The sequence below is a fragment of the Hydra vulgaris genome, chromosome 01, assembly GCF_038396675.1.
Source record: "Hydra vulgaris chromosome 01, alternate assembly HydraT2T_AEP".
Classification (NCBI taxonomy): domain Eukaryota; kingdom Metazoa; phylum Cnidaria; class Hydrozoa; order Anthoathecata; family Hydridae; genus Hydra; species Hydra vulgaris.
Window position 1 is genome coordinate 50,709,867 of NC_088920.1, and position 23,667 is coordinate 50,733,533.

General features: G+C 34.1%; 5 protein-coding genes and 2 non-coding genes across 7 annotated transcripts; 4 read left to right on the top strand and 3 right to left on the bottom strand.

Moving 5' to 3' along the window:
* Window positions 1-1,279: 1,279 nt before the first annotated feature.
* trnav-aac (transfer RNA valine (anticodon AAC)) lies at window positions 1,280-1,352 on the top strand. Its single transcript has one exon. It is a non-coding gene; the product is annotated as a tRNA-Val (tRNA).
* Window positions 1,353-5,439: 4,087 nt separating this feature from the next.
* LOC136075415 (histone H1-delta-like) lies at window positions 5,440-6,127 on the bottom strand. Its single transcript, XM_065788501.1, has one exon. The coding sequence runs from the start codon at window positions 6,069-6,071 to the stop codon at window positions 5,502-5,504; it is 570 nt and encodes a 189-aa protein (XP_065644573.1). The 5' UTR covers window positions 6,072-6,127; the 3' UTR covers window positions 5,440-5,501.
* A 3,100-nt stretch (window positions 6,128-9,227) lies between these two features.
* LOC136074505 (late histone H2A.2.2) lies at window positions 9,228-9,620 on the bottom strand. Its single transcript, XM_065786831.1, has one exon. The coding sequence runs from the start codon at window positions 9,618-9,620 to the stop codon at window positions 9,228-9,230; it is 393 nt and encodes a 130-aa protein (XP_065642903.1).
* Window positions 9,621-9,912: 292 nt separating this feature from the next.
* On the top strand, window positions 9,913-10,317 carry LOC124810055 (histone H2B, gonadal-like). Its single transcript, XM_065786832.1, has one exon. It carries the CDS (start codon window positions 9,913-9,915, stop codon window positions 10,315-10,317), a length of 405 nt encoding a protein of 134 aa, XP_065642904.1.
* An 843-nt stretch (window positions 10,318-11,160) lies between these two features.
* On the bottom strand, window positions 11,161-11,472 carry LOC136074506 (histone H4). The gene has a single exon (XM_065786833.1). The coding sequence runs from the start codon at window positions 11,470-11,472 to the stop codon at window positions 11,161-11,163; it is 312 nt and encodes a 103-aa protein (XP_065642905.1).
* Window positions 11,473-11,968: 496 nt separating this feature from the next.
* LOC124810051 (histone H3) lies at window positions 11,969-12,379 on the top strand. Its single transcript, XM_065786834.1, has one exon. The coding sequence runs from the start codon at window positions 11,969-11,971 to the stop codon at window positions 12,377-12,379; it is 411 nt and encodes a 136-aa protein (XP_065642906.1).
* Window positions 12,380-20,400: 8,021 nt separating this feature from the next.
* trnav-aac (transfer RNA valine (anticodon AAC)) lies at window positions 20,401-20,473 on the top strand. Its single transcript has one exon. It is a non-coding gene; the product is annotated as a tRNA-Val (tRNA).
* Window positions 20,474-23,667: the final 3,194 nt, after the last annotated feature.

Below are 23,667 nucleotides of genomic sequence, written 5' to 3' on the forward strand. Positions count from 1 at the left end.
GCATTTTCTTGTTGATAATCCTGGTGTATCAAACAAAACAACTTCTAAAGAGTTGTAGATTGCTTTAAGAACATTGCAGAGCGTTATCAAACGATTTAAGAACATTGGTACTATCAAAAGGAAAATGCGTATCTAAACATACGCATTTTCCTAACATCGAAATGACCGTGACCACTTGGCATGAGGTCGAGAGAAGAGTCGGCAGATCTTAAACATGCCATAGAAAACCATGGATCTGTCCAGTGGGCAGCTCAACCAAACGAGAGCCTTAAAAAAATATTATTTTTGTGTTTGTATTGCTGGTTACAGCTTCGTACAAAACTGTCAGTGTTGTTAACAACGTTAGTTGTCTTCTACAATCTTAATCTTAATCACAATTGTAAACGAACGACGTTTGATTTGATAGATACTGAATGATCTTCAACAGACTAGAGGCTATTGGTTGCAGATTTTCCGAAAGGTTTTAGCTTTTCCAGGATTTGAAGTGTAAAACGAAGCGCTTTCACCATGGGGCATCAAACACAGCTCGCCTCCAAACAAGACAGCCAAAAGAAAGAGTTCGAAGTAAATATTTTTAATTTTGGCTAGAAAAGTTCGATAATTTAAACTTTAAGCATCTTATTCATCTTTCTCGTTCAAGTTTTTGTTGGTTGTCCGTTCATTTATTAGCTTAAAACTAATATGTTGATTCAAATGTCAGTTTTGATTGGTGAACTGTTTAATCCAGAGCACTGATAGTAATGAAGAAATACAGTATGTTGTGTCAGAAATTGATAATTGCTAGATTAGCAAAACTATAATTTCGAAATTTCTTGGTTTGAAAAGGAGCGCCATTTTTCATTCATCATCGCACCCGGTGCCATTGATGTTATCAAAAGCCCCACTTTCAGTTCATGTCCTGTTTTGCCAGATATTTTCTTACAATGGCTCTTGAACATTCCCAATATTTTTGTACTATATTACAAAATATTATTATATTTGTAAAATATTACGAATGTAAAATGTAGTGCAATACTAATATGAAGTAATAAAATAATTTTTTATTTGTCTACGCAAAGAAAAAAAAAATAATTGAAATTTTATTTTGAAATGAATTTAAATATAACCAAGTTTTGAGAAGATAGAAAAAATCAGCGTTTTAAAACAGTTGCAGAAGTTTAGAAGCACCTTCCTTATATCATTTCAAGACGCTTAATACAATAGAAACAAAAAAAAAAATTTTTTATAATTGTTGTCAAAAAATTAGTTTATATTACAAATAAATTTATAGTAGATAAGCAGTTCCATAGTGTAGTGGTTATCACGTTCGCCTAACACGCGAAAGGTCCCCGGTTCAAGCCCGGGTGGAACTAGTATGTTTTTAATTTTTTTTTAAACTTCTGTTTTTATTTAATAGACCGATTTCTTTTTACCGCATTATTGTTTAAAATTATGTAACATATTTAAAAAATACAAATATAAAAAGGAAACTACTAATGGGTCATTCCATATAGTCGCGGTCGTGACATTTATACTGCAAAAGGTGAAGTATAAGTAAGGAACTTAACAAAGTTTTTTTTTTTTTTGGTAATGTGTACATTTGGTCACGCACAACTATCTAAAAAATTTACAGTAAAATTTATGCTATAGTTGCATCACTATATCAAAATAAAATCAGTCATATACTACTCTACATTTTGAACAAATGTACAGCGGTGGCCAAAAATTAAAGACCACCCATTTTTTAGTTGGTTTCTTAATCTTTAAATTAAAATTAAGAAGATTCTAATTGACATATTAATTTTTTTTTTAATATCTTGTTAATTAAAACATACGGATTAAAGTGGTATAATTTTTTTAATCTAATTCTAATTAAATAGCGTTTAACTTATTAAAAAACTGTTGAGTACTTATAAACCTTCTTTAAATAAATTGGACAAAATTTAACGACCACTTTCAAATCTTTAATTTGCACTTATTAAAAATAATAATCCATTATTTTTTTTAACTGTCTTAATTGCTTATTACGTTGGCTCTAAAATAAAATGTCGAAACCTGAGTTTCGATATCAAATAAACATTTATTTTTTGAATTGCAATAAGGATATAAAAATATTGCAAAAATGCGTGCAAAGATCGAAGAAAACGACAGATACGCGGCTCTTGTATTAAAAGAAGAAGGCTATAGCATCAGACAAATAGCAGAAAAGCTCGGAAGGTCTCACTCTTGCATTATTAACATAATTTAACGATACAAAGAGACCCGGTCAATTAATGATCGTCATAGGACTGGACGCAACAAAATTTCAAATGACCGTGATGTTCGCTCGTTAGTGAGATTAATGAAAGAAAACAGACAAGCATCATCTACAGACTTGTCTACAAAATGGACACTGTCAAATGGTCTGAAAGCAAGCCCTAGAACGGGGCGACTGAATAAGTGCGAATTTTATAACTGCGTATCTGCATAAGTGCGACTGGCATAAGTGCGAACTGGCATAAGTGCGAACTGGCACAAGCGCGAACTGGCATAAGTGCGAATCACTTGCAAAAACTGGCATAAGTGCGAACTAGGACAAGCGCGAACTGGCATAAGTGCGCCAAAAGAATTTGCAAACATTGGCATAAGTGCGAACTGGCATAAGTGCGAACTGGCATAAGTGCGAACCAATTGCAAAAACTGACATAAGTGCGAACTGGCACAAGCGCGAATTAGCATAAGTGCGCCGAAAGAATTTGCAAACATTGGCATAAGTGCGCACTTAAGCCAGTTTTTGCAATTGATTCGAACTTATGCCAGTTCGCACTTATGAAATTCGCACTTATTCAGCCTCCTCCCTAGAACTGTGCTAAGGGTCCTCCACAATTTAAATTATTTATGACGTGCTGCTGTAAAAAAACCACGCTTAAATAAAAAACAAAAATTTGCCAGGAAAGAGTGGTGCAAACTACATAAAAATTGGTCAACAGATCAGTGGAGCCGTGTGGTCTTTAGTGATGAAATGAACGTTGAGGTAGACAACAGAAAAGGTCGCGTAATGTTGCGTAGACTTCCAAGCGAACGGTTTGATGAATCATGCATTTTGAAACGAACAAAACAAGGCAGTGGTTCAATAGGCATTTGGGCCTGTATGAGTGCCTGTGGAGTTGGCATTTTTCATTTATTCGATGGTAGACTCAACAAAGAAAGGTACATCGAAATTTTGGAAAACTCGCTTATTCCTAGCATTGATTTATGGCAGTTGCAAGATGGATTTATTTTCCAGCAAGATAATGCATCGTGTCATAAAGCGCATGTTGTTAGCGATTAGTTCAATTCTAATAAAATTCAAGTGCTTCCATGGCCTGCCAATAGTCCAGACTTGAATCCAATAGAGAATTTATGGTCGTGGCTTGATCACAAGCTTGGTAAAGAACAACTTTACAATTTGGAAGATTTCAAATCTTCTATCTCTCATCATTTGAAAAATGTGCCTGATGAAGTAATCAAAACTTTAATGAATTCAATGCCAGAACGAGTACAAGAGTGCTTGAAATCAAATGGAGGAACAACACGGTTCTAAATTATTTTTTTATTGCTTTTTGAAATATTTTTGAAACTGGTCTTAAAATTTTGTCCAATTTTTTTTCCCATTTATATTTTTTACTAGTCAGTTTTTTAATTTTTTAACATTATTTTGTAAAAAAATTATAAATTCTTTTATAATAAATATAAAATACTATACAAATTCTTTCTAAAAATGTTTTTCTTTTTTTGATACCTTTTTCCAAAATAAAATTATACTAAGGTTAAAAATAAATTTTGAAAAAAAAAAGAGTGGTCTTTAATTTTTGGCCACCGCTGTAGAGTAGTATATGAAGCTTCTAAGGAATTATTTTTTATAAAAAAAAGATTAAATATGAAACTCGTAAATAAAAATCAAAAACCTCAAAATTTTCATTTTTTTTTTTACTTTAAACTAAACATGTTCTTTTTAATTTTATTTAAAAACTTTAAAAGTATTAGAAACGACAAAAAATGCTTATTTATTTGGAAAATATATTATTATTAAATATATACGATAAAAAAACACTAACACGAGCTTTTAGCTAATCTCTAATGTTAGGTTTAATTGCTTTACTAATTTGATTTTTTAATAGTTGCGTGTAATTAATTAATTCGCATATATTTAAACATTTACATGATTAAACGGCATATACTTTCAAGACTTTATAAAATGCTTATTATAGCAATATTCAGAATAGTTTATTAATAACAAGTTTTATAGAGTTTTTATGGAATAAATTATATCAACTTTCAAAAGTTGCAAAATATCTTCCATCGAGTTTTTAGACATTTTTGCTGAACGGTTCTCTAATGCTGGTCATATAGGGATCGGAAATGTACAGAAGAGAGTGAAATACGTCCTAATTTGAAGCTAATTTAGAACATTTCCTGGCATGATAAAGGCGAAATTTTTTATAATCTTTATTACAGGATTCTTGCACATCTTCTAAAAGTTGTCCAATAGGCAGTACTGCAAAACCGTAGCTCTCAGGGAAATCCGAAGATACCAAAAGTCAACTGAGCTCCTCATCAGAAAACTGCCGTTTCAGCGATTGGTACGCGAAATCGCGCAAGACTTCAAGACCGACTTGCGCTTTCAAAGCACCGCAGTCATGGCCCTTCAGGAGGCGTCCGAAGCCTACTTAGTCGGCCTCTTCGAAGACACCAACCTGTGCGCCATCCACGCAAAGCGTGTCACCATTATGCCCAAGGACATTCAGTTGGCGAGAAGAATCAGAGGAGAGCGAGCTTAAGAACTTCCTTGTTCACAAAACGGCTATTTTCATAGCCACAAATCTGTTAAAAACGTATTCGGCTTCGACCGCGGTAGTGTGTGTCTACGCTACTTACCCCAGTGCGTATTTTCAGTGAGCCAAATGCGTCCAACAAAAAAAACGGTCCACACTTCTAGTGTGCGTTTTAGAGCTCTCTTACCCTGACAATGTTAATAATTCTGCGACGACCACAAAAAAAAAGAGACGAAGCTATGTCTTTTGATTTAGAGACTTTGCTGAAGACTAGCAAGCTAGCGCACTTACTCTCGGGTGTTTGCCAATATTGTAATATGGGTTTTCCTGATCGGCTACCTGTTTTTCCTGGTTTTCCTCAATTTTAAGTTACTGTAATTGAACTCCAGAAAAAATAGACTTAGAAATGCGCTCTTTCATTGCAAAAATGTCAACGTTCATACAACAGACATAACAAAGTATCAAGAAAAATCAGACTAATAAAATTTTCTGTTACGAGTACGACACACACAACTTGCACATGTCACGTAAGTTTTAGGACGAGCCATTTTCGCTGATAAAACTCTTTGATTTTTTTTTGCAAATGTCTGAATCCCCCTGGCTCGGGTGATTCTTTTTTATTTTCAACTCAAGTCTTTGATGAAAACGTTCTATGCCTATGCTCGTGTTTTTAGAAAGATGTGTGGCTATGAAAATAGCCGTTTAACATGAAAACGGGGCAAGCCGAACTTATTTCTTTTCGACTTTGGCGGCGGTCTTCTTCGCTGCGACTTTCTTCTTTGGAGTTGCTTTGGCTTTTTTCGCAGCAGGTTTTTTTGCTGCCAACGGCTTTTGGGCGCTCTTTTTCACTGGCGTCTTCTTTGCCTTTTCTTTCGGTTTTTTCGCTTTTTCTTTGGCTGCTGTCACCTTTTTAGTAGGAGCGGCTTTCTTTTTCGGCGTGCTTTTCTTTACTTCTTTGCTTTCTTTCTTGGCTTTTTTAACGGTTGCAACAGGGCTCTTCTTCGCCGCTTTAGGCTTGGCAGCAACTCTAAACGAACCGGATGCGCCAACACCTTTCACTTGTACCAGCTCACCGGCAAGAACCATTCGCTTAAGATTAATCTTCACTTGCGAATCGACATTATCGCCTACCTTGTTGTTGGCTTTGACGTGCTTGGCGATGGCTTGTCTGGACGATCCTTTGCGTTCTTTAAGCGAGTTGATGGCATCAACAATCATGGCCTTGAACGGAGCATGGTCGGCAGGCTTTTTTGGAGCCGATTTCTTAGCGATCTTTTTAGGAGATGCGGCTTCACTCATTTTCTAGTTGTCACTCAAACTTTGCAGCTTTGCTTAATTTTTCTCTGAAATGGCTGCATCGCTAAGTTGTTTTCCTTTTTCTAGCCGAGTTTGTGCGGACTGTAGAGGACTATCCTAAAATTTCAGCTACTCCGTCGAGCTGCAAATTGTGTTTTCGTGTCTACAGGGAGACGTTCAGTGTTCACGTAGCTCTGCTGCTAGAAACTGCATTTCTTCAAAAAATCTTCTGTAGAATAGTGACGCTCCACAAACTCGTTCGTTTCCGTTCGATAGCGTTTCGCTAGCAATAGATATGCTGCTCAAAACGACAAAAACGTGCTCTGCCAAAGCAAACTAGCGTGCGCGTAGAAAGAAAACTGGAGTAACGTTGACCTTGATCGAACTAAATTTGCTTCTAAAGATAGACGAACAATACGGGAAGAAGAAAAACCAACGTTTTACGTTTGCCAAGCTATAGATGCTGCTTAGACATCAGAGTACCGAGCGACACAAACACGCGCGACAGTGAGAAAAATGATTAAACTTGCATCACGTGCCTGTGTACTTTTACAACTTCTTGTCACCGCGAGAAGGTGCGTAAGTGGCGTACTGATTATTTTGTAGCATCTAATTCGAAATTGAGCTGATACTCAATTGCTTGGAAGTTTATCGAAGCATTCTGCTAGAGGGATGTTTCAGTAAGCAGCCGAGCCTTTTCACTCTCTGATTTTATTCGACATCTATCTGTCGCGTTAACTTTAATGTAGCATTTCTTATGTAAAAAGAGAAATGCCATCAAAAAAATAATGACATTTTTTGCACAAAAAAATACATAAATAAATAAAAAATAATCAACACAAAAGGAGCAAACAAACAAAAAACTCAACATGACCAAACGACAAGTTGTTTTTTGTGATTCTTTTATTGTTGACGCGATGTTGTGGGAAACGTGTTGTACCACGGTGGGATGTAGGTGAGGCACTGGGATATAAAAATATGACAGTTCAACTTGAATAACCCGAAAATCTTATGGCACTAAATTCCGTTTAGCTGACAATGAAATATAACACTTGGAGCATCAACGCATTGTATTTAGAACTATTTCGCCATTTTTTATTTTTTTAGATCAACTTAGCAAAAGCGACGCTTTTGAAACAGACTAATGCTACTTAAACTAAGGCCTGCAGGTCTCTTTTAAACGTTAGAGCCGAAAAAAAGAAGACAAAGAAAGACAAAACTTTCAAACCGACACGAGTGGCAAAACTCTGGAAAAAATCTCAGTTTTATAAAACCCCTTTGCAATTATTTTATTTTGTTTTTTTCTTTTTGTCAAGCGATTGCCACAAATATGATCACTAGTGACAAAGATGAGTTTGTCTGCGGTGCGTAACGTAGCTTGTTTCCACGTTGGGGAGAAACAAAATAATGATAAATGATTACAGATGCAGAAATAACTAGTTGTCTAATGTTATTAAAACCTTATTTGGCTATCAAACTGGCATTTACAGTAACTTTACTCGACTATATTTTTTTTGTTGGAGACAAGTTCTAGCTATCATATAGGCTGCATTTTTTTGTATGCAAATACCGATGACAAGTAGAAAAAAATGTAAAATAAAAATAAAATGAAACAAAAATTAAATGCAAATATATATATATATATATATATATATATATATATGTTTATATAAATAAGCATATAACGAGAGAGGCTTAGTTATAAACTTAAATGGCACCATAAATGCCTTGCTTGGCGATCACGTAAACTCGGCCAATCATTTGACAACTAGTCGATTTTTTCTATCATTTCGCAAAAGAGCAGTCTATGGACTAAAAAGTCACTCTGTAGCGGATCCAGGAATTTTTTGTTTTTTTCTTTACTAATTTCGCCCATTTGAAAGTTTGTGATCTAATCTCGTAAATTAGGCCACCCATTTGACAGCTGGCGATCTAGTCGGTTGCTTTCATCATCTGGTAAAAGAACACCTTATAGACTAAAAAGAAACTGTGGAGAGGATGCAGGACATTTTTTTCTGTTCACGTATTTCATCCGTTTTTTGCAATCGAATCGATTGCTTTTGTCGTCCGATAAAAAAAGACAACTTATTGCACTTAAAAAGAAACTCTGGATCGAATTTAAACCTTTTTGTCTGATCACACGTTTCCACAATATGACCGCTAGTGATCTAATCGGTTGCTTTAATCATCTGTTAAAAGAACGCTTTTTGATCTGAAAAAAAAACTCTGGAATTTTTTAAACTATTTGTCTGTTCACACATTTTACCCACCTGACAGCTAGTGATATAACTATACTATTGTGTTGATTGTCGGATGGAATACTCCTCTGTGCACGTAAAAGTAACCCTGCAGCGGATTCGGGACTATTTTTTCTGCTCCACATATTGCTTCTGCTCTGCCGGATTGTTTGCTTTAATCGTCTGAAAAAAGAGTCAAAGAATCGATCTCGAGCGGTTCCAACTATTCTTTTTTTCTTCTTTTCGACACGTTCAAAGCTATACTGTACACTGAAATTTCGGCATGATTATAACGCTACCAATTAGGCAGATAAGAAAAAAAAAGAAAAAAAAAACTAATTAGGGAAACGAGGGATTTAGGAAATTGGGGAAAAAGAAAGAAAAAAAAATCGTTCGCTTTCTGCAACGACGACGGATGTTGTTAGCGCGACGCATTTTAATGTTGCCAAAAGCGCAGAAGTTGAAAATTTCATAAAACTAACAACAAACGTTGTAAGTAAACCTGACGCGGATCAAAGGCTATTTTGATCGTTCGAAATAAACTCCGAATGCGTCAAACTTTTCTGTGTTGAAGGTATCAATCAACGATGTATTGCAAGAGGCAGCGCGAGCCCAAAGCTATGAAAATGAGCATTTCAAAATAAAAATATAAGAAACTTCTCTGTAGTATTATTTTCATTGATAAGCGTTTGCCTGTTAAGAAAGTACACGTTCGAGGTAAAACAAAGGCCTCGCTTTTAAATCTGTCATGTAAACCGAACTAAGCACGCGTTTAAAAATCACAAAATAATTAAAAAAGAAACCCTACTACTAGCTCTAATTCCAATACACACTCCGGAGTCGTTTTCGTTCCCGCAAAAATGTTTTTGACAAATGTGTGGCTATGAAAATAGCCTTTTGATTGAAGTGCCAAGACCACTGTTTACTTGGCTGCTGCTGGTTTTGGAAGTTTTTCGTTCTTCTTGGGCAGCAAAACGGCTTGAATGTTTGGCAGCACACCACCGCTTGCAATGGTTACACCCGACAACAGTTTGTTCAGCTCCTCGTCGTTGCGAACAGCGAGCTGTAAGTGACGAGGAACAATTCTGGCCTTCTTGTTGTCTCGTGCAGCGTTACCAGCCAACTCCAAGATTTCAGCGGATAGGTACTCCAAAACAGCAGCCAAGTAAACTGGAGCGCCTGATCCGATGCGGTTAGCGTAATGACCTTTGCGTAAGAATCGATGAACGCGACCAACGGGAAACTGAAGGCCGGCTCTGAAAGATCGCGTCTTTGCCTTGGCTTTGGCTTTACCTCCTTTGCCACGTCCTGACATTTTAGATTTCTTTGTTGTTTACACGAAGCAACAGACGAAATTGTGAAACGAGTTTATTTTGAAGATAGCTCTATTCGTTTGTCTTTAGTTATTTCAAAGTAATGCTCTCGAAATCGACAAAATTTCGACGAATAGAAAAACAGCGTTTTCCGAAACAATGGATTGGCGCGAGCCAATCGTCTTAGCGCGCCGCATCACAAATGGACTCGAATTGGAGAGCACAATTCTGCCATAAATAACTAAGGCGTTCAACTGCACGCTAGAATTAATCGATATCAATCTCATTGTAGAAATGTCTGACGCTCCGAAAACAGGAGGAAAGCAGGCGCCCAAGGTAGCCAAAAAGGGTGAAAAACGAGCTGGCAAAAAAGGCGGCAAGATCGCCGGCACAGGAGATAAGAAACGCAAGAAGAAGAGACGCGAGTCCTACGCCATTTACATCTATAACGTGTTAAAGCAAGTGCATCCCGATGTCGGAGTTTCGTCCAAAGCGATGAGCATCATGAATTCGTTCGTGAACGACATTTTTGAAAGGATCGCATCTGAAGCTTCGCGACTCGCCCTTCAAAACAAAAAGTCTACAATCTCTTCGCGTGAAATTCAGACCGCCGTACGCCTCTTACTTCCAGGTGAATTGGCAAAGCACGCAGTGAGCGAAGGCACCAAAGCTGTTACCAAGTACACGAGCAGCAAGTAGATGTGCTACTACAAAAAGGCTATTTTCATAGCCACAAATCTTTTAAAAAACGGCGTTGTGCGCATTAGAACAAGACAGCTTGTGATATAGTGCGTGAAAACAAACGGGAGATCATTCTGTAAACTAAACTAAAATACGCTTTTAAAAATGACTTAATGAAAGGAGGCACACCCCTACTATAACTATATGATACTTTTTTTTGTTTCTTCTTCTTCCTAATCCGTCACATTTACTAACGCGATGAGCGCCTAAACTGTACTTATGCGATTTTCAAAAAGTTTTGTTAACTTAACATTAGAACTTTTGTTTACGCCAACAAGCTTCTCGTTACGTTGCACATTGCATTCGTTATTAGTTTCAAACTAAAAATGTGTTCGCTCAACTTTTGTTCAAATCGATTGTTTTCATTCGATCTTTATGTTTTGTTTATCTGTAATACTGTCGAGGTTTCGATTGATTGTTTCAGTTCTTCGTTTAAGATATATTGCGCACATATTGATATATACATATATATACATATATGATGTATATATATAGACATGATATACATATATATGTATAGACATATATATCACGCATCTTCGAAAAACCATGCAACAACAACATGACAAAATAACGGCTTCGCAAGGCTTAACTCAAAACAGAGGCAGTGGAATTTAAGCAATACCGGTGCATAAGGAAAAAAAAAAAAAAAAAAAAAATAGCACCGTTTCAACTTCACAAACAATCGCAGCCTCTATAGAGTGCATGCCAGTATATATATATAGTAGTAGTAACATGCCAGATAAAACGTTTTCAACAGATTTGTGGCTATGAAAATAGCCGTTTTTGTTGCCGAAGAGTTTATCCGCCGAATCCGTACAATGTGCGTCCTTGCCTCTTCAAAGCGTAGACGACGTCCATGGCGGTAACAGTCTTTCTCTTGGCGTGCTCCGTGTAAGTCACAGCGTCGCGAATCACGTTTTCCAAAAAGACTTTGAGAACGCCTCGAGTTTCCTCGTAGATGAGCCCTGAGATACGCTTGACGCCACCTCGGCGAGCTAGACGACGTATAGCGGGCTTTGTGATGCCTTGAATGTTATCACGCAATATCTTGCGATGACGCTTGGCACCACCTTTGCCGAGACCTTTTCCTCCTTTACCACGACCAGACATGTTGAATTGTTCAGTTGAATGCTAACTTCTGGCGCGATTGCCGTAGTTTTTATTGCAAGTCGAAGCTAACCCGACATAGATGGAAGCAATGCGAACACGTTGACTGCGCAAAAATAAAGGCGCGCATTTTCATCGTTTGCGTACGTTCACACGGACATTTTCGATTTTGTATCAGCTATAGTTAATTGTATAAAAAAAGAAAGACGAAACGTGAAGCGAACTAAAAAAAATAGCAAATTGATAAAGTCCGCTTTATCAACGCAACGCTTGAAAGTAAAACTAAAAGCTAGAGAGTCTGCAAGATCAGAGCCCGCGGAGTTCATTTTTTTAAGCAAAAAAGACGTTTTTGCACATTTTTTTGAGCCAATCAAAAAGCACTTTCTAAGCGCCAATCAAATTGATGCAGTCTTATAAAGGCGCTAAACTCTAACATGTCAACAAACCAGCGAATTAGTTTGAACTAGTGCTATCTCGAAAGCAGTGCAATTCATCGACTATGGCCCGAACAAAGCAAACTGCAAGAAAATCTACCGGTGGTAAAGCGCCTCGAAAGCAGTTGGCAACGAAAGCAGCAAGGAAGAGTGCCCCAGCTACCGGCGGAGTGAAAAAACCGCACAGGTACCGACCCGGCACCGTAGCTCTCAGGGAAATCCGAAGATACCAAAAGTCAACTGAGCTCCTCATCAGAAAACTGCCGTTTCAGCGATTGGTACGCGAAATCGCGCAAGACTTCAAGACCGACTTGCGCTTTCAAAGCACCGCAGTCATGGCCCTTCAGGAGGCGTCCGAAGCCTACTTAGTCGGCCTCTTCGAAGACACCAACCTGTGCGCCATCCACGCAAAGCGTGTCACCATTATGCCCAAGGACATTCAGTTGGCGAGAAGAATCAGAGGAGAGCGAGCTTAAGGACTTCCTCATTCACAAAACGGCTATTTTCATAGCCACAAATCTGTTAAAAACGTATTCGGCTTCGACCGCGGTAGTGTGTCTGCGCTACTTACCCCAGTGCGTATTTTCAGTGGACCAAATGCGTTCAACCAACAACAACAAAAAACGGTCACGCTTCTAGTGTGCGTTTTAGAGCTCTCTACGACGATGCGCGCCATAGATGTTTAGACTTACCCTGAGAGCGTTGATAATTCTGCGACGGCCACAAAAAAGAGATGAAGCTTCTGATTTAGAGATTTTGCGGAAGACTAGCTAGCTAGCGCACTTTAGGGTGTTTGCCAATATTCTAATATAATATTCTAATATGGGTTTTCCTGATCAACTGCCTGTTTTTCCTGATTTAATTTTAAGTTACTGTCATTCAGCTCCGGAAAAAATAGACTTAAAAAAATAGAGAAATACGCTCTTTCGTTGCAAAAATGTTAATGTTCAAACAATAGACATAGCAAAGTATTAAGTCACGTAAGTTTTAGGACGAGCCATTTTCGCTGATAAAACTCTTTGATTTTTTTGTGCAAATGTCTGAATCCCCCCCTGACTCGAGTAACTTTTTTTTATTTTTTTTAACTCAAGTCTTTGATGAAAACGTTCTATGCCTACGTTCTATCCCCTCAACAAACTCGTTCAGACGAGATAGACACGTTAAAGCTATACTGTACACTGAAACTTTGGCATGTTAATAACGGTATCAATTAGGCTGATAAGAAAAACTTTACAAACTTCATTATTAGCGATTGATTGATAAGCGTTTGTCTGTTGAGAAAGTAGTACACGTTTAAGGTAAAACTTAAAACCAAAAAGTACTTGAAAAAAACAACCAACTCCAAATAAGTTCTGGGAGCGTTTTCGTTGATTTTAATAGAGCAGCTTGCATTTTAAAAAAATCTCCATATTTTGTCAATATACATCAAACATAAAAAAATGACAACCTAGCTCTGAGTTTTTCCAATTTTTTTATTATCATTTGATACATCAAAACTGTTGAATTGTAAAAATTTAAGATTTTATTTTGCAACTTTTTAAAGATAATTTGATAAAATATTTTTAAAGATAATTTAATAAAATATTTTTAAAGTTAATTTAATAAAATATTTTTAATGATAATTTAATAGAATATTTTTAAAGATAATTTAATAAAATATTTATAATTTCAATATTCAAAAAAAAGTAATAACTTTAATAATTTCGCAATTGATTGATTGACTAGTAAGCAGGGGAATTTTATAATATTTTATAAATTTTATCAACAAGGCTATTTTTCTAAATTTACCAAGACTAACTTGGCTGAAAGTAAACAGAAAAAGTGTACAATCCAGTTTTAGAGCTCAAGGTCTATATCCGTTACATCCATCAAAAGCTGGCAAAAAAGTGGTAGTGGCGACACTTCAATATCAATTCAAAATTCAAAAGATAATGACTCTCCTAATTGTGAACTTACGTAAAACTATTATTGCTTTTCGAAATGCATTATGCACTGTGTGCAAAGTGTAACTTACAAATGGTAATTATCCATTAAAACCATTGCTATGAAGATCAGCATTTAATAACTTCCAAATGGCTTTGTTAATATTAGGACCATCAGCTGAAATATTAAAAAGTCGATCGTGATATATCAAATCTTTCATTATGTCATAAATCTGCAAGCATTTTTTTGACATCTTCTGCTGTTGCTCTGCAAATTTTTATTTTTTGTGACCATCATTTGTCATCCCACTTACCTGTTTGGTTTGTCGAAGATTAACCCTATCTGCTCACGATAACGTTTCTGTACCAAGGTCTTCTTCTGTTTTTTTTTTGTCGTTTTTTTTCTTCACCTTTAGCTGACCATTTTTGGAAAGACGGGTTGTAGGAAATATGTAATATCGTTTCTATACACTGAATCCAGACATGTAACTGTTGACAGTCCATATTGATACAAATTTTCATTTTCTGGCCTAGCAGACACTTTAGTCAAATCATTCATCTGTCGTGGAGCAGCTCCACATATTGTTTATGTAGACGCAGAAGGCGTGTCCGTTAATACCTGAGCCACTTTTGCATCTATTATTATTAAAAAAAGTTCATGTTTTACTTGTATTCCTTTACAACTTTTGTTTATTATAGATGGCCGTAAAGAGTATGTTTGGCTTTTTATTTCATCTACAACAACTTTAGTTTTCTCAGGAGTCTCTTTGCAAAATTCTATGCATATAGGTCGACGAAAACGTACAGACAAAGGAGCCGGATTTCGCTAAACAACTGCGCCAGTTTTAACAAATTTGATAGGTACCAAAAAACCAATAAATAAATTCGCATCAGAAATTAGTTCAGATTCCATCGGAAGTTTCTGCTCGTACTCGTTTTGGCCATCACAACCCCATTTACTGTTCAAAATTATTTGTTTAAATTTATTATTGTACACGGAATCCATAGTCAAAATTTTATCTACAGTGTGATCCAATAAATCTTGCAGTTTCATAAATTTTGCATGTGTGTTCGTAATTTCTATTGCAGAAGATGGTGGATAGCAAGTTTGTTTAATTTCTTGCCACTTAATATACGGTGGGAATAAGGTAAAGTTTTTTTCGTCTGTCAACTTTTTCAAGTATAAATATTGTGCTTTAGTTAAATCTAAATCAACAAACAAGCTTAGTGCTTCTTCATCTGTCAGCGAAACGTTTGTGTTTTCCATAAAACTCGAGACAGAGACCTTTTTTTTTTTGGAAATTCTTAATGCTTCCACAATCTTTGCTTCTGTTTTTTCTCCTATTGAACGTAATGCCTGAAGAATGTAATGCATTAAATATATGCTCGAATCCAATTTCCTTAACTAATGTGGAATTTTTTCTTTTTTTACTGGTCTCTGACAAATCTCCGTAAGACATGCACGGTCTTCCACGTTTTTCAAACGATGTAGATGGCTTGGGGTCTGTTATTGCGTTTTTCGATTTTGATAAAAGTACACTATATTTCGAATCTAACCAATTACTGTTGTTAGATAAAAAAGCGTCCACATTCCGTGACGCCTTGGTCCATCATTTATTAAACGATGGAATAATGTTCCTTTGAATATCACTAACAATGAAACACAAGCTATCCTAAGAAACTCGATAATTTTCTTTTAAAATTATTGATAGTGTCTCAGTTGCTCTTTCTCCATCAATATAGGAAAGTAATAGTTGACGTTTCGAACACTTAAAAGCTGTCATTTTAAAGAGTATTTAATTTCCACTGAGAATTTGTTGCAGTTATATAAATATTTCAACTCTTTAAATAATATTTTTTAAGTGACGCAGTGTCCACAAATTGCTGATAAAATTTTCACCACAAAATGCAAAAATAATTGAATGTATGTCCATCAAAATTAATTTTCAATAAAAGTTGGACAAAGAAACTTTTGTTATAAAAGATAGTCTGAAACCACGATAAAAATTTTCTGTTTTCTAACATTTATTACTTTTTTATCTATAACTTTATAAACCGCACGCACCCGCAATATCACGCATCCGCACCTGATTTTTAATAAATCATTTTTATAGACACCTAAGCTACTAATTAATTATAAAAATAAAGCGTCGGGAAGCGTCGGTGACTGCCAAAATTATCGGTGAACTCTTAGAATTTTTATTTCTTACTTTATAGTTCAATTAATTATTTGTAAACAAAACCATATAATTAAAAAAATGAATTTGTTCTAAAATCTTCATAACATGATGCTTTTAAAATCTCCATAACATGATGCTTTCAAAAATATATAATACTTTATACTTATTCATGAAAAGTTTTATAGAAAATAAGCTTCATAAAACTGCCACGCATTTTGAATAATAACTTGTCTTGCTTTAACCTTTTGCCATGCTATTCTTTTTAAAGTTCCTCCTACCCCATCAATGGCTCCTTTTCCGTTGACTGTAGCAAAAAAATTCCACTCGAAAGTTGAAATATTAAATGTATCTTGACAATACTTCAGGAATTTTACCATAAAGCGGTTTTTAAATTGAAAAGATGTACCATCACTCTACAACGTTACTTTGTGTATAAAAGTATGATAATAATAATATAAAAGAAAAATCCTTTAAAGTTAATTCAAGGAAAACGCTGATACATTTTTTATTTGTGATCATTTTTATCTGTTAAATAAGCAACCATATTTTTCAAATCTTTACCATAAACAGCGACAGTGAAGATTATTATTTGAGACTGACTCCAATAAGCACTTTGAACTTGTTTTTGATGAGTACAGCATTAGTTTTGGCTAAAATCAAAGTGTATTAATAATTCACCATCCATAATATTATCTATTTGGTGCCGATAAACGGACGCTTGGTGACGTTTAATTAAATGGTGAATCCAAAATTGAAGTAGCATTTTCAAAAACTTTATATATGTTGCATAGACTGTTTGATCAAACCCTTGATGTAGACCAGGGCCGTGCAGAGGGCGAGTCACCTTAGCAAAATGCTCGGGACCCCAGCTCCTAAGGGGGCCCCTACCAGTGGTTGACTTAAAAAAATTTACCCGCAGAAATGCAATAAACTTCCGGGTTTTTTTCTTCCATCCCTTATAAATTACAACTTTTCACACAAATATGCAGCACAAATGTTCAATGCCGCCAACAATAGAGCAAGCAAGTTTTATCATCGTCAATAGAAATAACCCTGGTCTTGAAAAGCCATTGTTTAAATTTTGTTTCTAAGCTGATCTTGAATATTAAGAAAATGTTATCATGTGATCAAACCAAGTGCAAGACAAACTAAAAAGTGACGTATTATAAAGAGTTGTTTTTACAGGCAATTCGCTAAATTTTATAACTTAATTTATAAATTAATAATGAAAAACATACAATATTAGATGCAATATATCATACTGATATATTACATGTAATATGTGGATATATAATATATATAATATAACAATAACAAATGGCTGCTTTTCTGCAGCCATTTGACATTGGTGACTTTTTTCCTTTATTCAATTTTTTTTTTCCTTTTTTCAATTTTTTCCTTTTTTTAATTTTTTTTTTACTAAGCTGGATAGGTTTGTCAGGGCTGGTCACGTTCTCTTTCCGCTGGAAATGCTGGAAGATGCTTGAAATCATATATTTTCAATGTCTGTTTTAAAAATCAGAAAATGAAAAAGAACCGCGAGATTAGCTTGCATTCAGCATTTTGTTTTTGTTGACAGATTTTGTTTTCTAATTCAATTATTTTCACCTGGAAATCAAGTTTCACATTTCCACATTTTGTGAATCGCCAAATCCTCAATGAAGCAGCTACCTGGAGAAAAACTATAGAACAATTCTCGGATGTGATACTGTTTCTTTGTGAACGTGGATTGGAATTTTGTGGAAAATCTGACCTAATTGGAGATTCTTAAATGGAAATTTCTTAGGATTGCTGAAACTAATTTCACATTATGACCAATTCTCAAGAAACATGCGATGGAAGTTAAACAATCACGGGACAAGGGTCAATGGTTTTAGGTGCATTGAACCAGTCATTGTTTTCAAAATGAATTTATTGGTCTTTTTGCAGCTGAGGTTCACAGGCGAATTGTACAAGAATGCAAGTCTGAGAAGTATTTTTCAATTATGGTTGATGCCACTCCCGATGCAAGCCTTACTTAACATACTACGTTTATCATTCGATATGTACAAGAAAAATAACCTTGAAAATTTTTAATTGAAGAACGGTTTTTTTATCTTTGAAGATTGTCCAAAGAAGAATGGATCTGATTTTGCAGGATTATTTCTGTAAATTTAGGAAACTTTAGAAATTTATTTTGAAAACTGCCGTGGCCAAAATTATGACAATGGAGCCTACATGTCAAGGGTGTTCAAGCAATCCTACAAATAAAGAATCCATTGTCTATATTCTCAACCTGTGGTTGTCATTAATTGAATTTGTTTGAACAGAATGCTGCCTCAAGCTGTACAGATGCTAAAACTTTTTTTAGAACTGTTCAAATCTTCAGAAATGAGGGGAACTCTTCAAAAATTCAGTGATTGCACTGCGTACTTTTGCTTCAACTCCAATTTTTTATGGTTAACTATGGGACAAGAACAAACAAGTAATCCTGTCATTTTTAGTATTGAGTGTCTATTAGCACAAAATCTTGATTTCCATAATGCGATTGAAGAATTTGCAAAATAAAAGACAAAAAAATTTTGTAAGAAACAAAAGCTGGACTACTTAATTACAATTATATATGAGAAATATATACTTTTGTTTTTAGGAGGAGGAGGGGAGGGGGTTGGGCCCCCAAATTAAAGGATGCTCGGGGTCCCCAAAATCTGTGCACGGCCCTGCTGTTCACTATTTGTAACCATATCTTTGTACCAATTTAACTGACGTTAATGCATTCTTCTTTATGCTCTTTGGATGGTGGTAGCATTTGGTTGTTTGAAGAGTTAGCATAAAAACTACATGACAGTAAGACGCAATCTTGAGTGAGAATGCTGCAAAGAATCCATTTGTGTATCCAGTTTGTGTTATAAGGTTAAAAATTACGGACTGAGGATAAAGCGTTGCATATATTAATAAAATGATCATGAATTAGACAATAGCAGGTTTCAAGAGGCGTCTCTGAATATGTGAGTACTTGAGCAGGATGAAGTGCACAAAATTTGGAAAGTTTTATCTCTCTAACAAATTCTTCTGTGTACAGGACATAACATTTAAGTAACAAGTAACGTTTTTGAAAATTTTCACCTCCAATTTTTATAAAGTCTTTCATGCATTCGCGGTTGTAAAACTTTAGTACATGATTGAATACGCTTGAAGATAAATGGATGGGCTTTTTTATCTTTTATATATCTGGTAAAGAGATGTTCATTTCTATTGCTAATTGTTTAATGACATAATCTGCTTTTCGTGGCGACTTTGGTAAAGCCAATTTAACGCGGTTCATAGCACGCGCTTCTAACGAACTTGAATGATAGACGGGTTTGTCCGTTTGACTAGGAAAAAAGAACAAGGAATATCAATGATACCTTGAGCTTTTAGAAGATCTCTGTGTTTACGCTGTCGTAATTTAGCAAGCTCCTTATTTTTCAATTCTTGCTCTGGCGTTGATTGTTGGCGATGAATATTGCTTCGTTCTTTTTCTATTTCTTTTAATTCAGTTTTCTTTCTATATATTCTTTACAAACTTGTTTGTGCGATTTGGGCATTGTTTTAATATTCATATGTTTCCTGTACTTTTATATAGAATATGTCAAATAAGTTATATTTTAAATTAGTTCATAACCTTTAAATGCACAATTATATCAATTGTTTGAATTACTCTTTATAACACGTGCTTTAATTAAGGTTTTTTCGAATTAAATCTTCTTCCTTAACGCATTTGAACTATACGAAATCTATACGATGGATTTAAACATTGAAACGACGCATTTAAACATCGAAACGTCGCGGTCTTGACAAAAAAGAAATTGCATTTTACTTTTTTCCAGATAAGGATGTTACGTTATAAATTTTTAAAAAAATTAAATTTAGGTTGTAAAAAAAAACTAAATTTGTTATAATAACAAATTTATCGCGTCGGTGAAAAACATCTTTTTTCTTTTTAATAACTTACGTTAGTAAGTTACTAAAAAACTAATAATTGAAATAATAATAATATCACTTATTAAAAAACTTATTTAATCACTAATGTTTATTTTGAGAACTAAAAATTAAAAAAATAAATAAAAAAGTTTAAGACAACTCCATGTTTAGAGATCTATGTTTTTTAATCATAAAATATTAAAAATGGCTACCAAGTTTTAAACATCTCCTACACATTTAAAATTCAAATGACGAAGTAAAGATATTTTTTTTAGATGCAATAATTTGTCTGTTAGCTTAAAAAATCTATTTCTAATATTCAGTTTAAATATTTTTGAATAATGGCAATCTTATATGGAATGAGCCTGATCTCATATGGAATGAGCCTGATACATAAATACTAATTGCTCTCAAAAAATTGATTTATAAAAATACTAACGCGGAGGATACAGGAGTTCCATAGTGTAGTGGTTATCACGTTCGCCTAACACGCGAAAGGTCCCCGGTTCAAGCCCGGGTGGAACTATTTTCTGAAACAATTTTATAAATTATTGATTATTTTAATAGACAACTTTTTTTTTTTTTAATGTTTAAAATCACACAAATAAATTGACCAACAAAAACTTCAACATGCTAAATCGATCTACAAAATTAAACATCTACTAAAAAGTGAAAATATTTTTCTGATGTCGTATTGCGATCTAATTGTTTTTAACCGATAAATGTTTTTATTTTCGCCCGATTTAAATTTCGATTGGTTTTAGAAATTTTCATTTTTAATCAATTTGAGATAACTTAATTTTTAAGCTACAGGCCCGTAGGAACAAAAATTATATTGGAGGAGGGGGGGAGGGGGGGGGAACAGTGCTGGATTAAGGGGCCCCGAAATAGTTTTAAGGACCTTTTTTTTTTAGTCAACTTTTATCAAAATAATTTATTTGAAAAATTATTGATGGGGGGGGGGGGGCAAATGCCTCTGCTGACCCGCCGCTTGCTACGGGCCTGACCTATTATAGGCGATGTTCAATTCAACCTACTAGTCTGTGTTTTTTTAACATTTTTTTCTTTGTGGTTTTAAGGTATTTTTATATAAAAAAACACTAACAATAAATCAGTTATAGACAAGTGAGAAGCCTATCTGCAAAAGGTTCTAAGTCCGAGTAAATTGATTTTGAGAAATCGAAGAAAAACTGGCCCCTAATTAGTGCTCCAAAAAAATTGTGCCGGTTAAATTTGTATCATTAAATAAGCACTATAAAATCACGTGCATAAAAAAAAATGCAACTCAACAGGATCTCGAAATAAATCTATTTGAAATATGGACTTAGCTTATTTTGATAATGTCAGTTGAACTTAGATTATTTTTAAAATGTTTGGTTAAATTCACATGGCTCGTTAGTTTATTAAAAAGCATTGAAATATTTTGATTTAATTAGCTTGCGCGAATTATAGGTTTTTTATTTTTATATTATAAATAAGGTAACGGAAAAAGAAGTATAAAACAAAGGGAAAAACAAAATGTTGCAAGCTTTTTATTAAGAAACTGATCAACAACAAAATAAAATTTGAAATACAACAAAAAGTTAAACATGTCTGCTTACCGTATCTTCATCAAAACAACTACATATAGTATCTTCCTCGTCTTCTAGGCGTTCTTATATTAAAGAAACAATAACAATACTTTTTAAAAAATTAAAACGATTATCCTGCTCCCAGTTCACTACTGCTTGCACAAGAATTAAACTTTTGATATCTTTCTTTTTAGCATCTGCAACTGGGACTCCTTTCTGAATCTGAGATGGACAAGAAAAACAGTCACGCCCTATCTTTGTTATAATCTGAGGACTGTTCAGAAAAAATTTAAAATTTGGTTCTCCTTGGACTTCAATATTTTTAAGTGATCCTCTTGTGATTAAAAAGCGTTTATTTTCCTGAACTTTGATTAGCAATGGTTTTTTAAGAACTCTTAGAGATACTGATTTAAAATCACTCCAGTTTTAAAATCTAACACACTCTTTCTGAAATTTTCACTTTTCCCTGTGTACTGTAAGCATTATAGTTCTCTTCTGGGGAATACATTCGTTCAATCTTTGTAATCTTTTTTTCTCAAGTTCCAAATACACAGTCACAAGGCAAGAATGTTTGTCCTCGAACAGAAAACAAAAGTTCAATTGTTTTTACTAATATCGGTGCATGTCTTAACAGCCATAAGCCTGCCATATTTTTATTTTGATCTGCCATATTCATAAAGCAATATTTTTATTTTGACCACAACATGCATCAGAAACTAAACAAACAGTGTCTATGCCATCCATGTTTGTATTGCAGAGCTTGTCAAGTACTGCACTGGAACAGGAAGAACTATTCTTTTTGAAATCATTTTCATTCCAAGTATTAATAGTGACATTATCTTGATTTAATGATTCGTTATTTTTGTTTTCTACAACACAAAAGTTGTATATGTATAGTTGTCTACTGTAATAAGCTTGCTGATCTGGAACTTTAGGGATGACTTGATTTTGGTTTCGAAAATGATGCATGATTCATTCTGTGAAAAAATTTTTCACAAAATGAACATGCATCTGATTTAGGAGAACCAAACCCTAAATTAAAGTTGATTATAAAAATTTTTTGGAAAAATTCATGTCACTGGTAGATTGGGTTCCTTTTCTGCATACAATTTCCATACTGTTTTGATACTTTTAAGCTCTGATGGTAGATAAAGTTTTATAGATTTATTTCAGCTATAATAACTCTCCCTTTCAGGAAGAGTCTTTATAAATTCTATCACAGCCTTTCGCTTATCCTTAAAATTGTGGCTCTTTTTATCACCACCTCTGTTTTCTTTTTTAGGATTACCATGTTTAAAATGTTTTGCAATATTTTGAACACGAGTTTTACCTACATGTAAGCATTTTAGAAAAGTGTTTTTACAAACACGCACAATTTGTCTGTTTTCTTTTTCCATAAAATAACTAATATCACAACTAGACCTATTTCTCATTTTTTGAGGATAAAATTGCTCTTTTGCTCTAAATTGTTGTTTTTTCTGAACAGACAAAAACTTTAATATATATTTGTCTCGGTCACATTTTTTAATAGCATTATAAAAATGAGCATTAAAAAGGTAGAGGTCAGTATTTTTTATTTCAGAACATTAGTATGTCGTTTTGTGTTCATGTCGACAATAGTGTTTTGAAGTAACATTTATGACAATAGTGTTTTGTAAACTAACATTTATATATATATATATATATATATATATATATATATATATATATATATATATATATATATATATATATATATATATATATATATATATATATATATATAGTAAAAAAACTAAATAATTATAACACTCGATTTATTTAAAACATTACTCAGAGTTTCACGCAAATAGCGATCATCAGATGTGTATATATATATATATATATATATATATATATATATATATATATATATATATATATATATATATATATATATATATATATATATATATATATTTATATAAACCGAATCAAACAAGTTTATCTTATATATATATAAGATAAATTTGTATGATTTTGTTTATATAAAACTTTTAATATTCATAATATAAAAGTACACTACTTGCCTTTCCACTTGTTTTCTATTCCTTGCGTTACCCTTAGTAAGACGGTGACTTGCTTTTTCTCCAACAACTATAAAACCTTGAGTAAATTTTGTCTATACTTG

What these genes read in the sequence shown, in the direction of transcription:
- LOC136074505 (XM_065786831.1), bottom strand. Translation starts at nt 9,620, where the DNA reads ATGTCAGGACGTGGCAAAGGAGGTAAAGCCAAAGCCAAGGCAAAGACG.
- LOC124810055 (XM_065786832.1), top strand. Translation starts at nt 9,913, where the DNA reads ATGTCTGACGCTCCGAAAACAGGAGGAAAGCAGGCGCCCAAGGTAGCC.
- LOC136075415 (XM_065788501.1), bottom strand. Translation starts at nt 6,071, where the DNA reads ATGAGTGAAGCCGCATCTCCTAAAAAGATCGCTAAGAAATCGGCTCCA.
- LOC136074506 (XM_065786833.1), bottom strand. Translation starts at nt 11,472, where the DNA reads ATGTCTGGTCGTGGTAAAGGAGGAAAAGGTCTCGGCAAAGGTGGTGCC.
- LOC124810051 (XM_065786834.1), top strand. Translation starts at nt 11,969, where the DNA reads ATGGCCCGAACAAAGCAAACTGCAAGAAAATCTACCGGTGGTAAAGCG.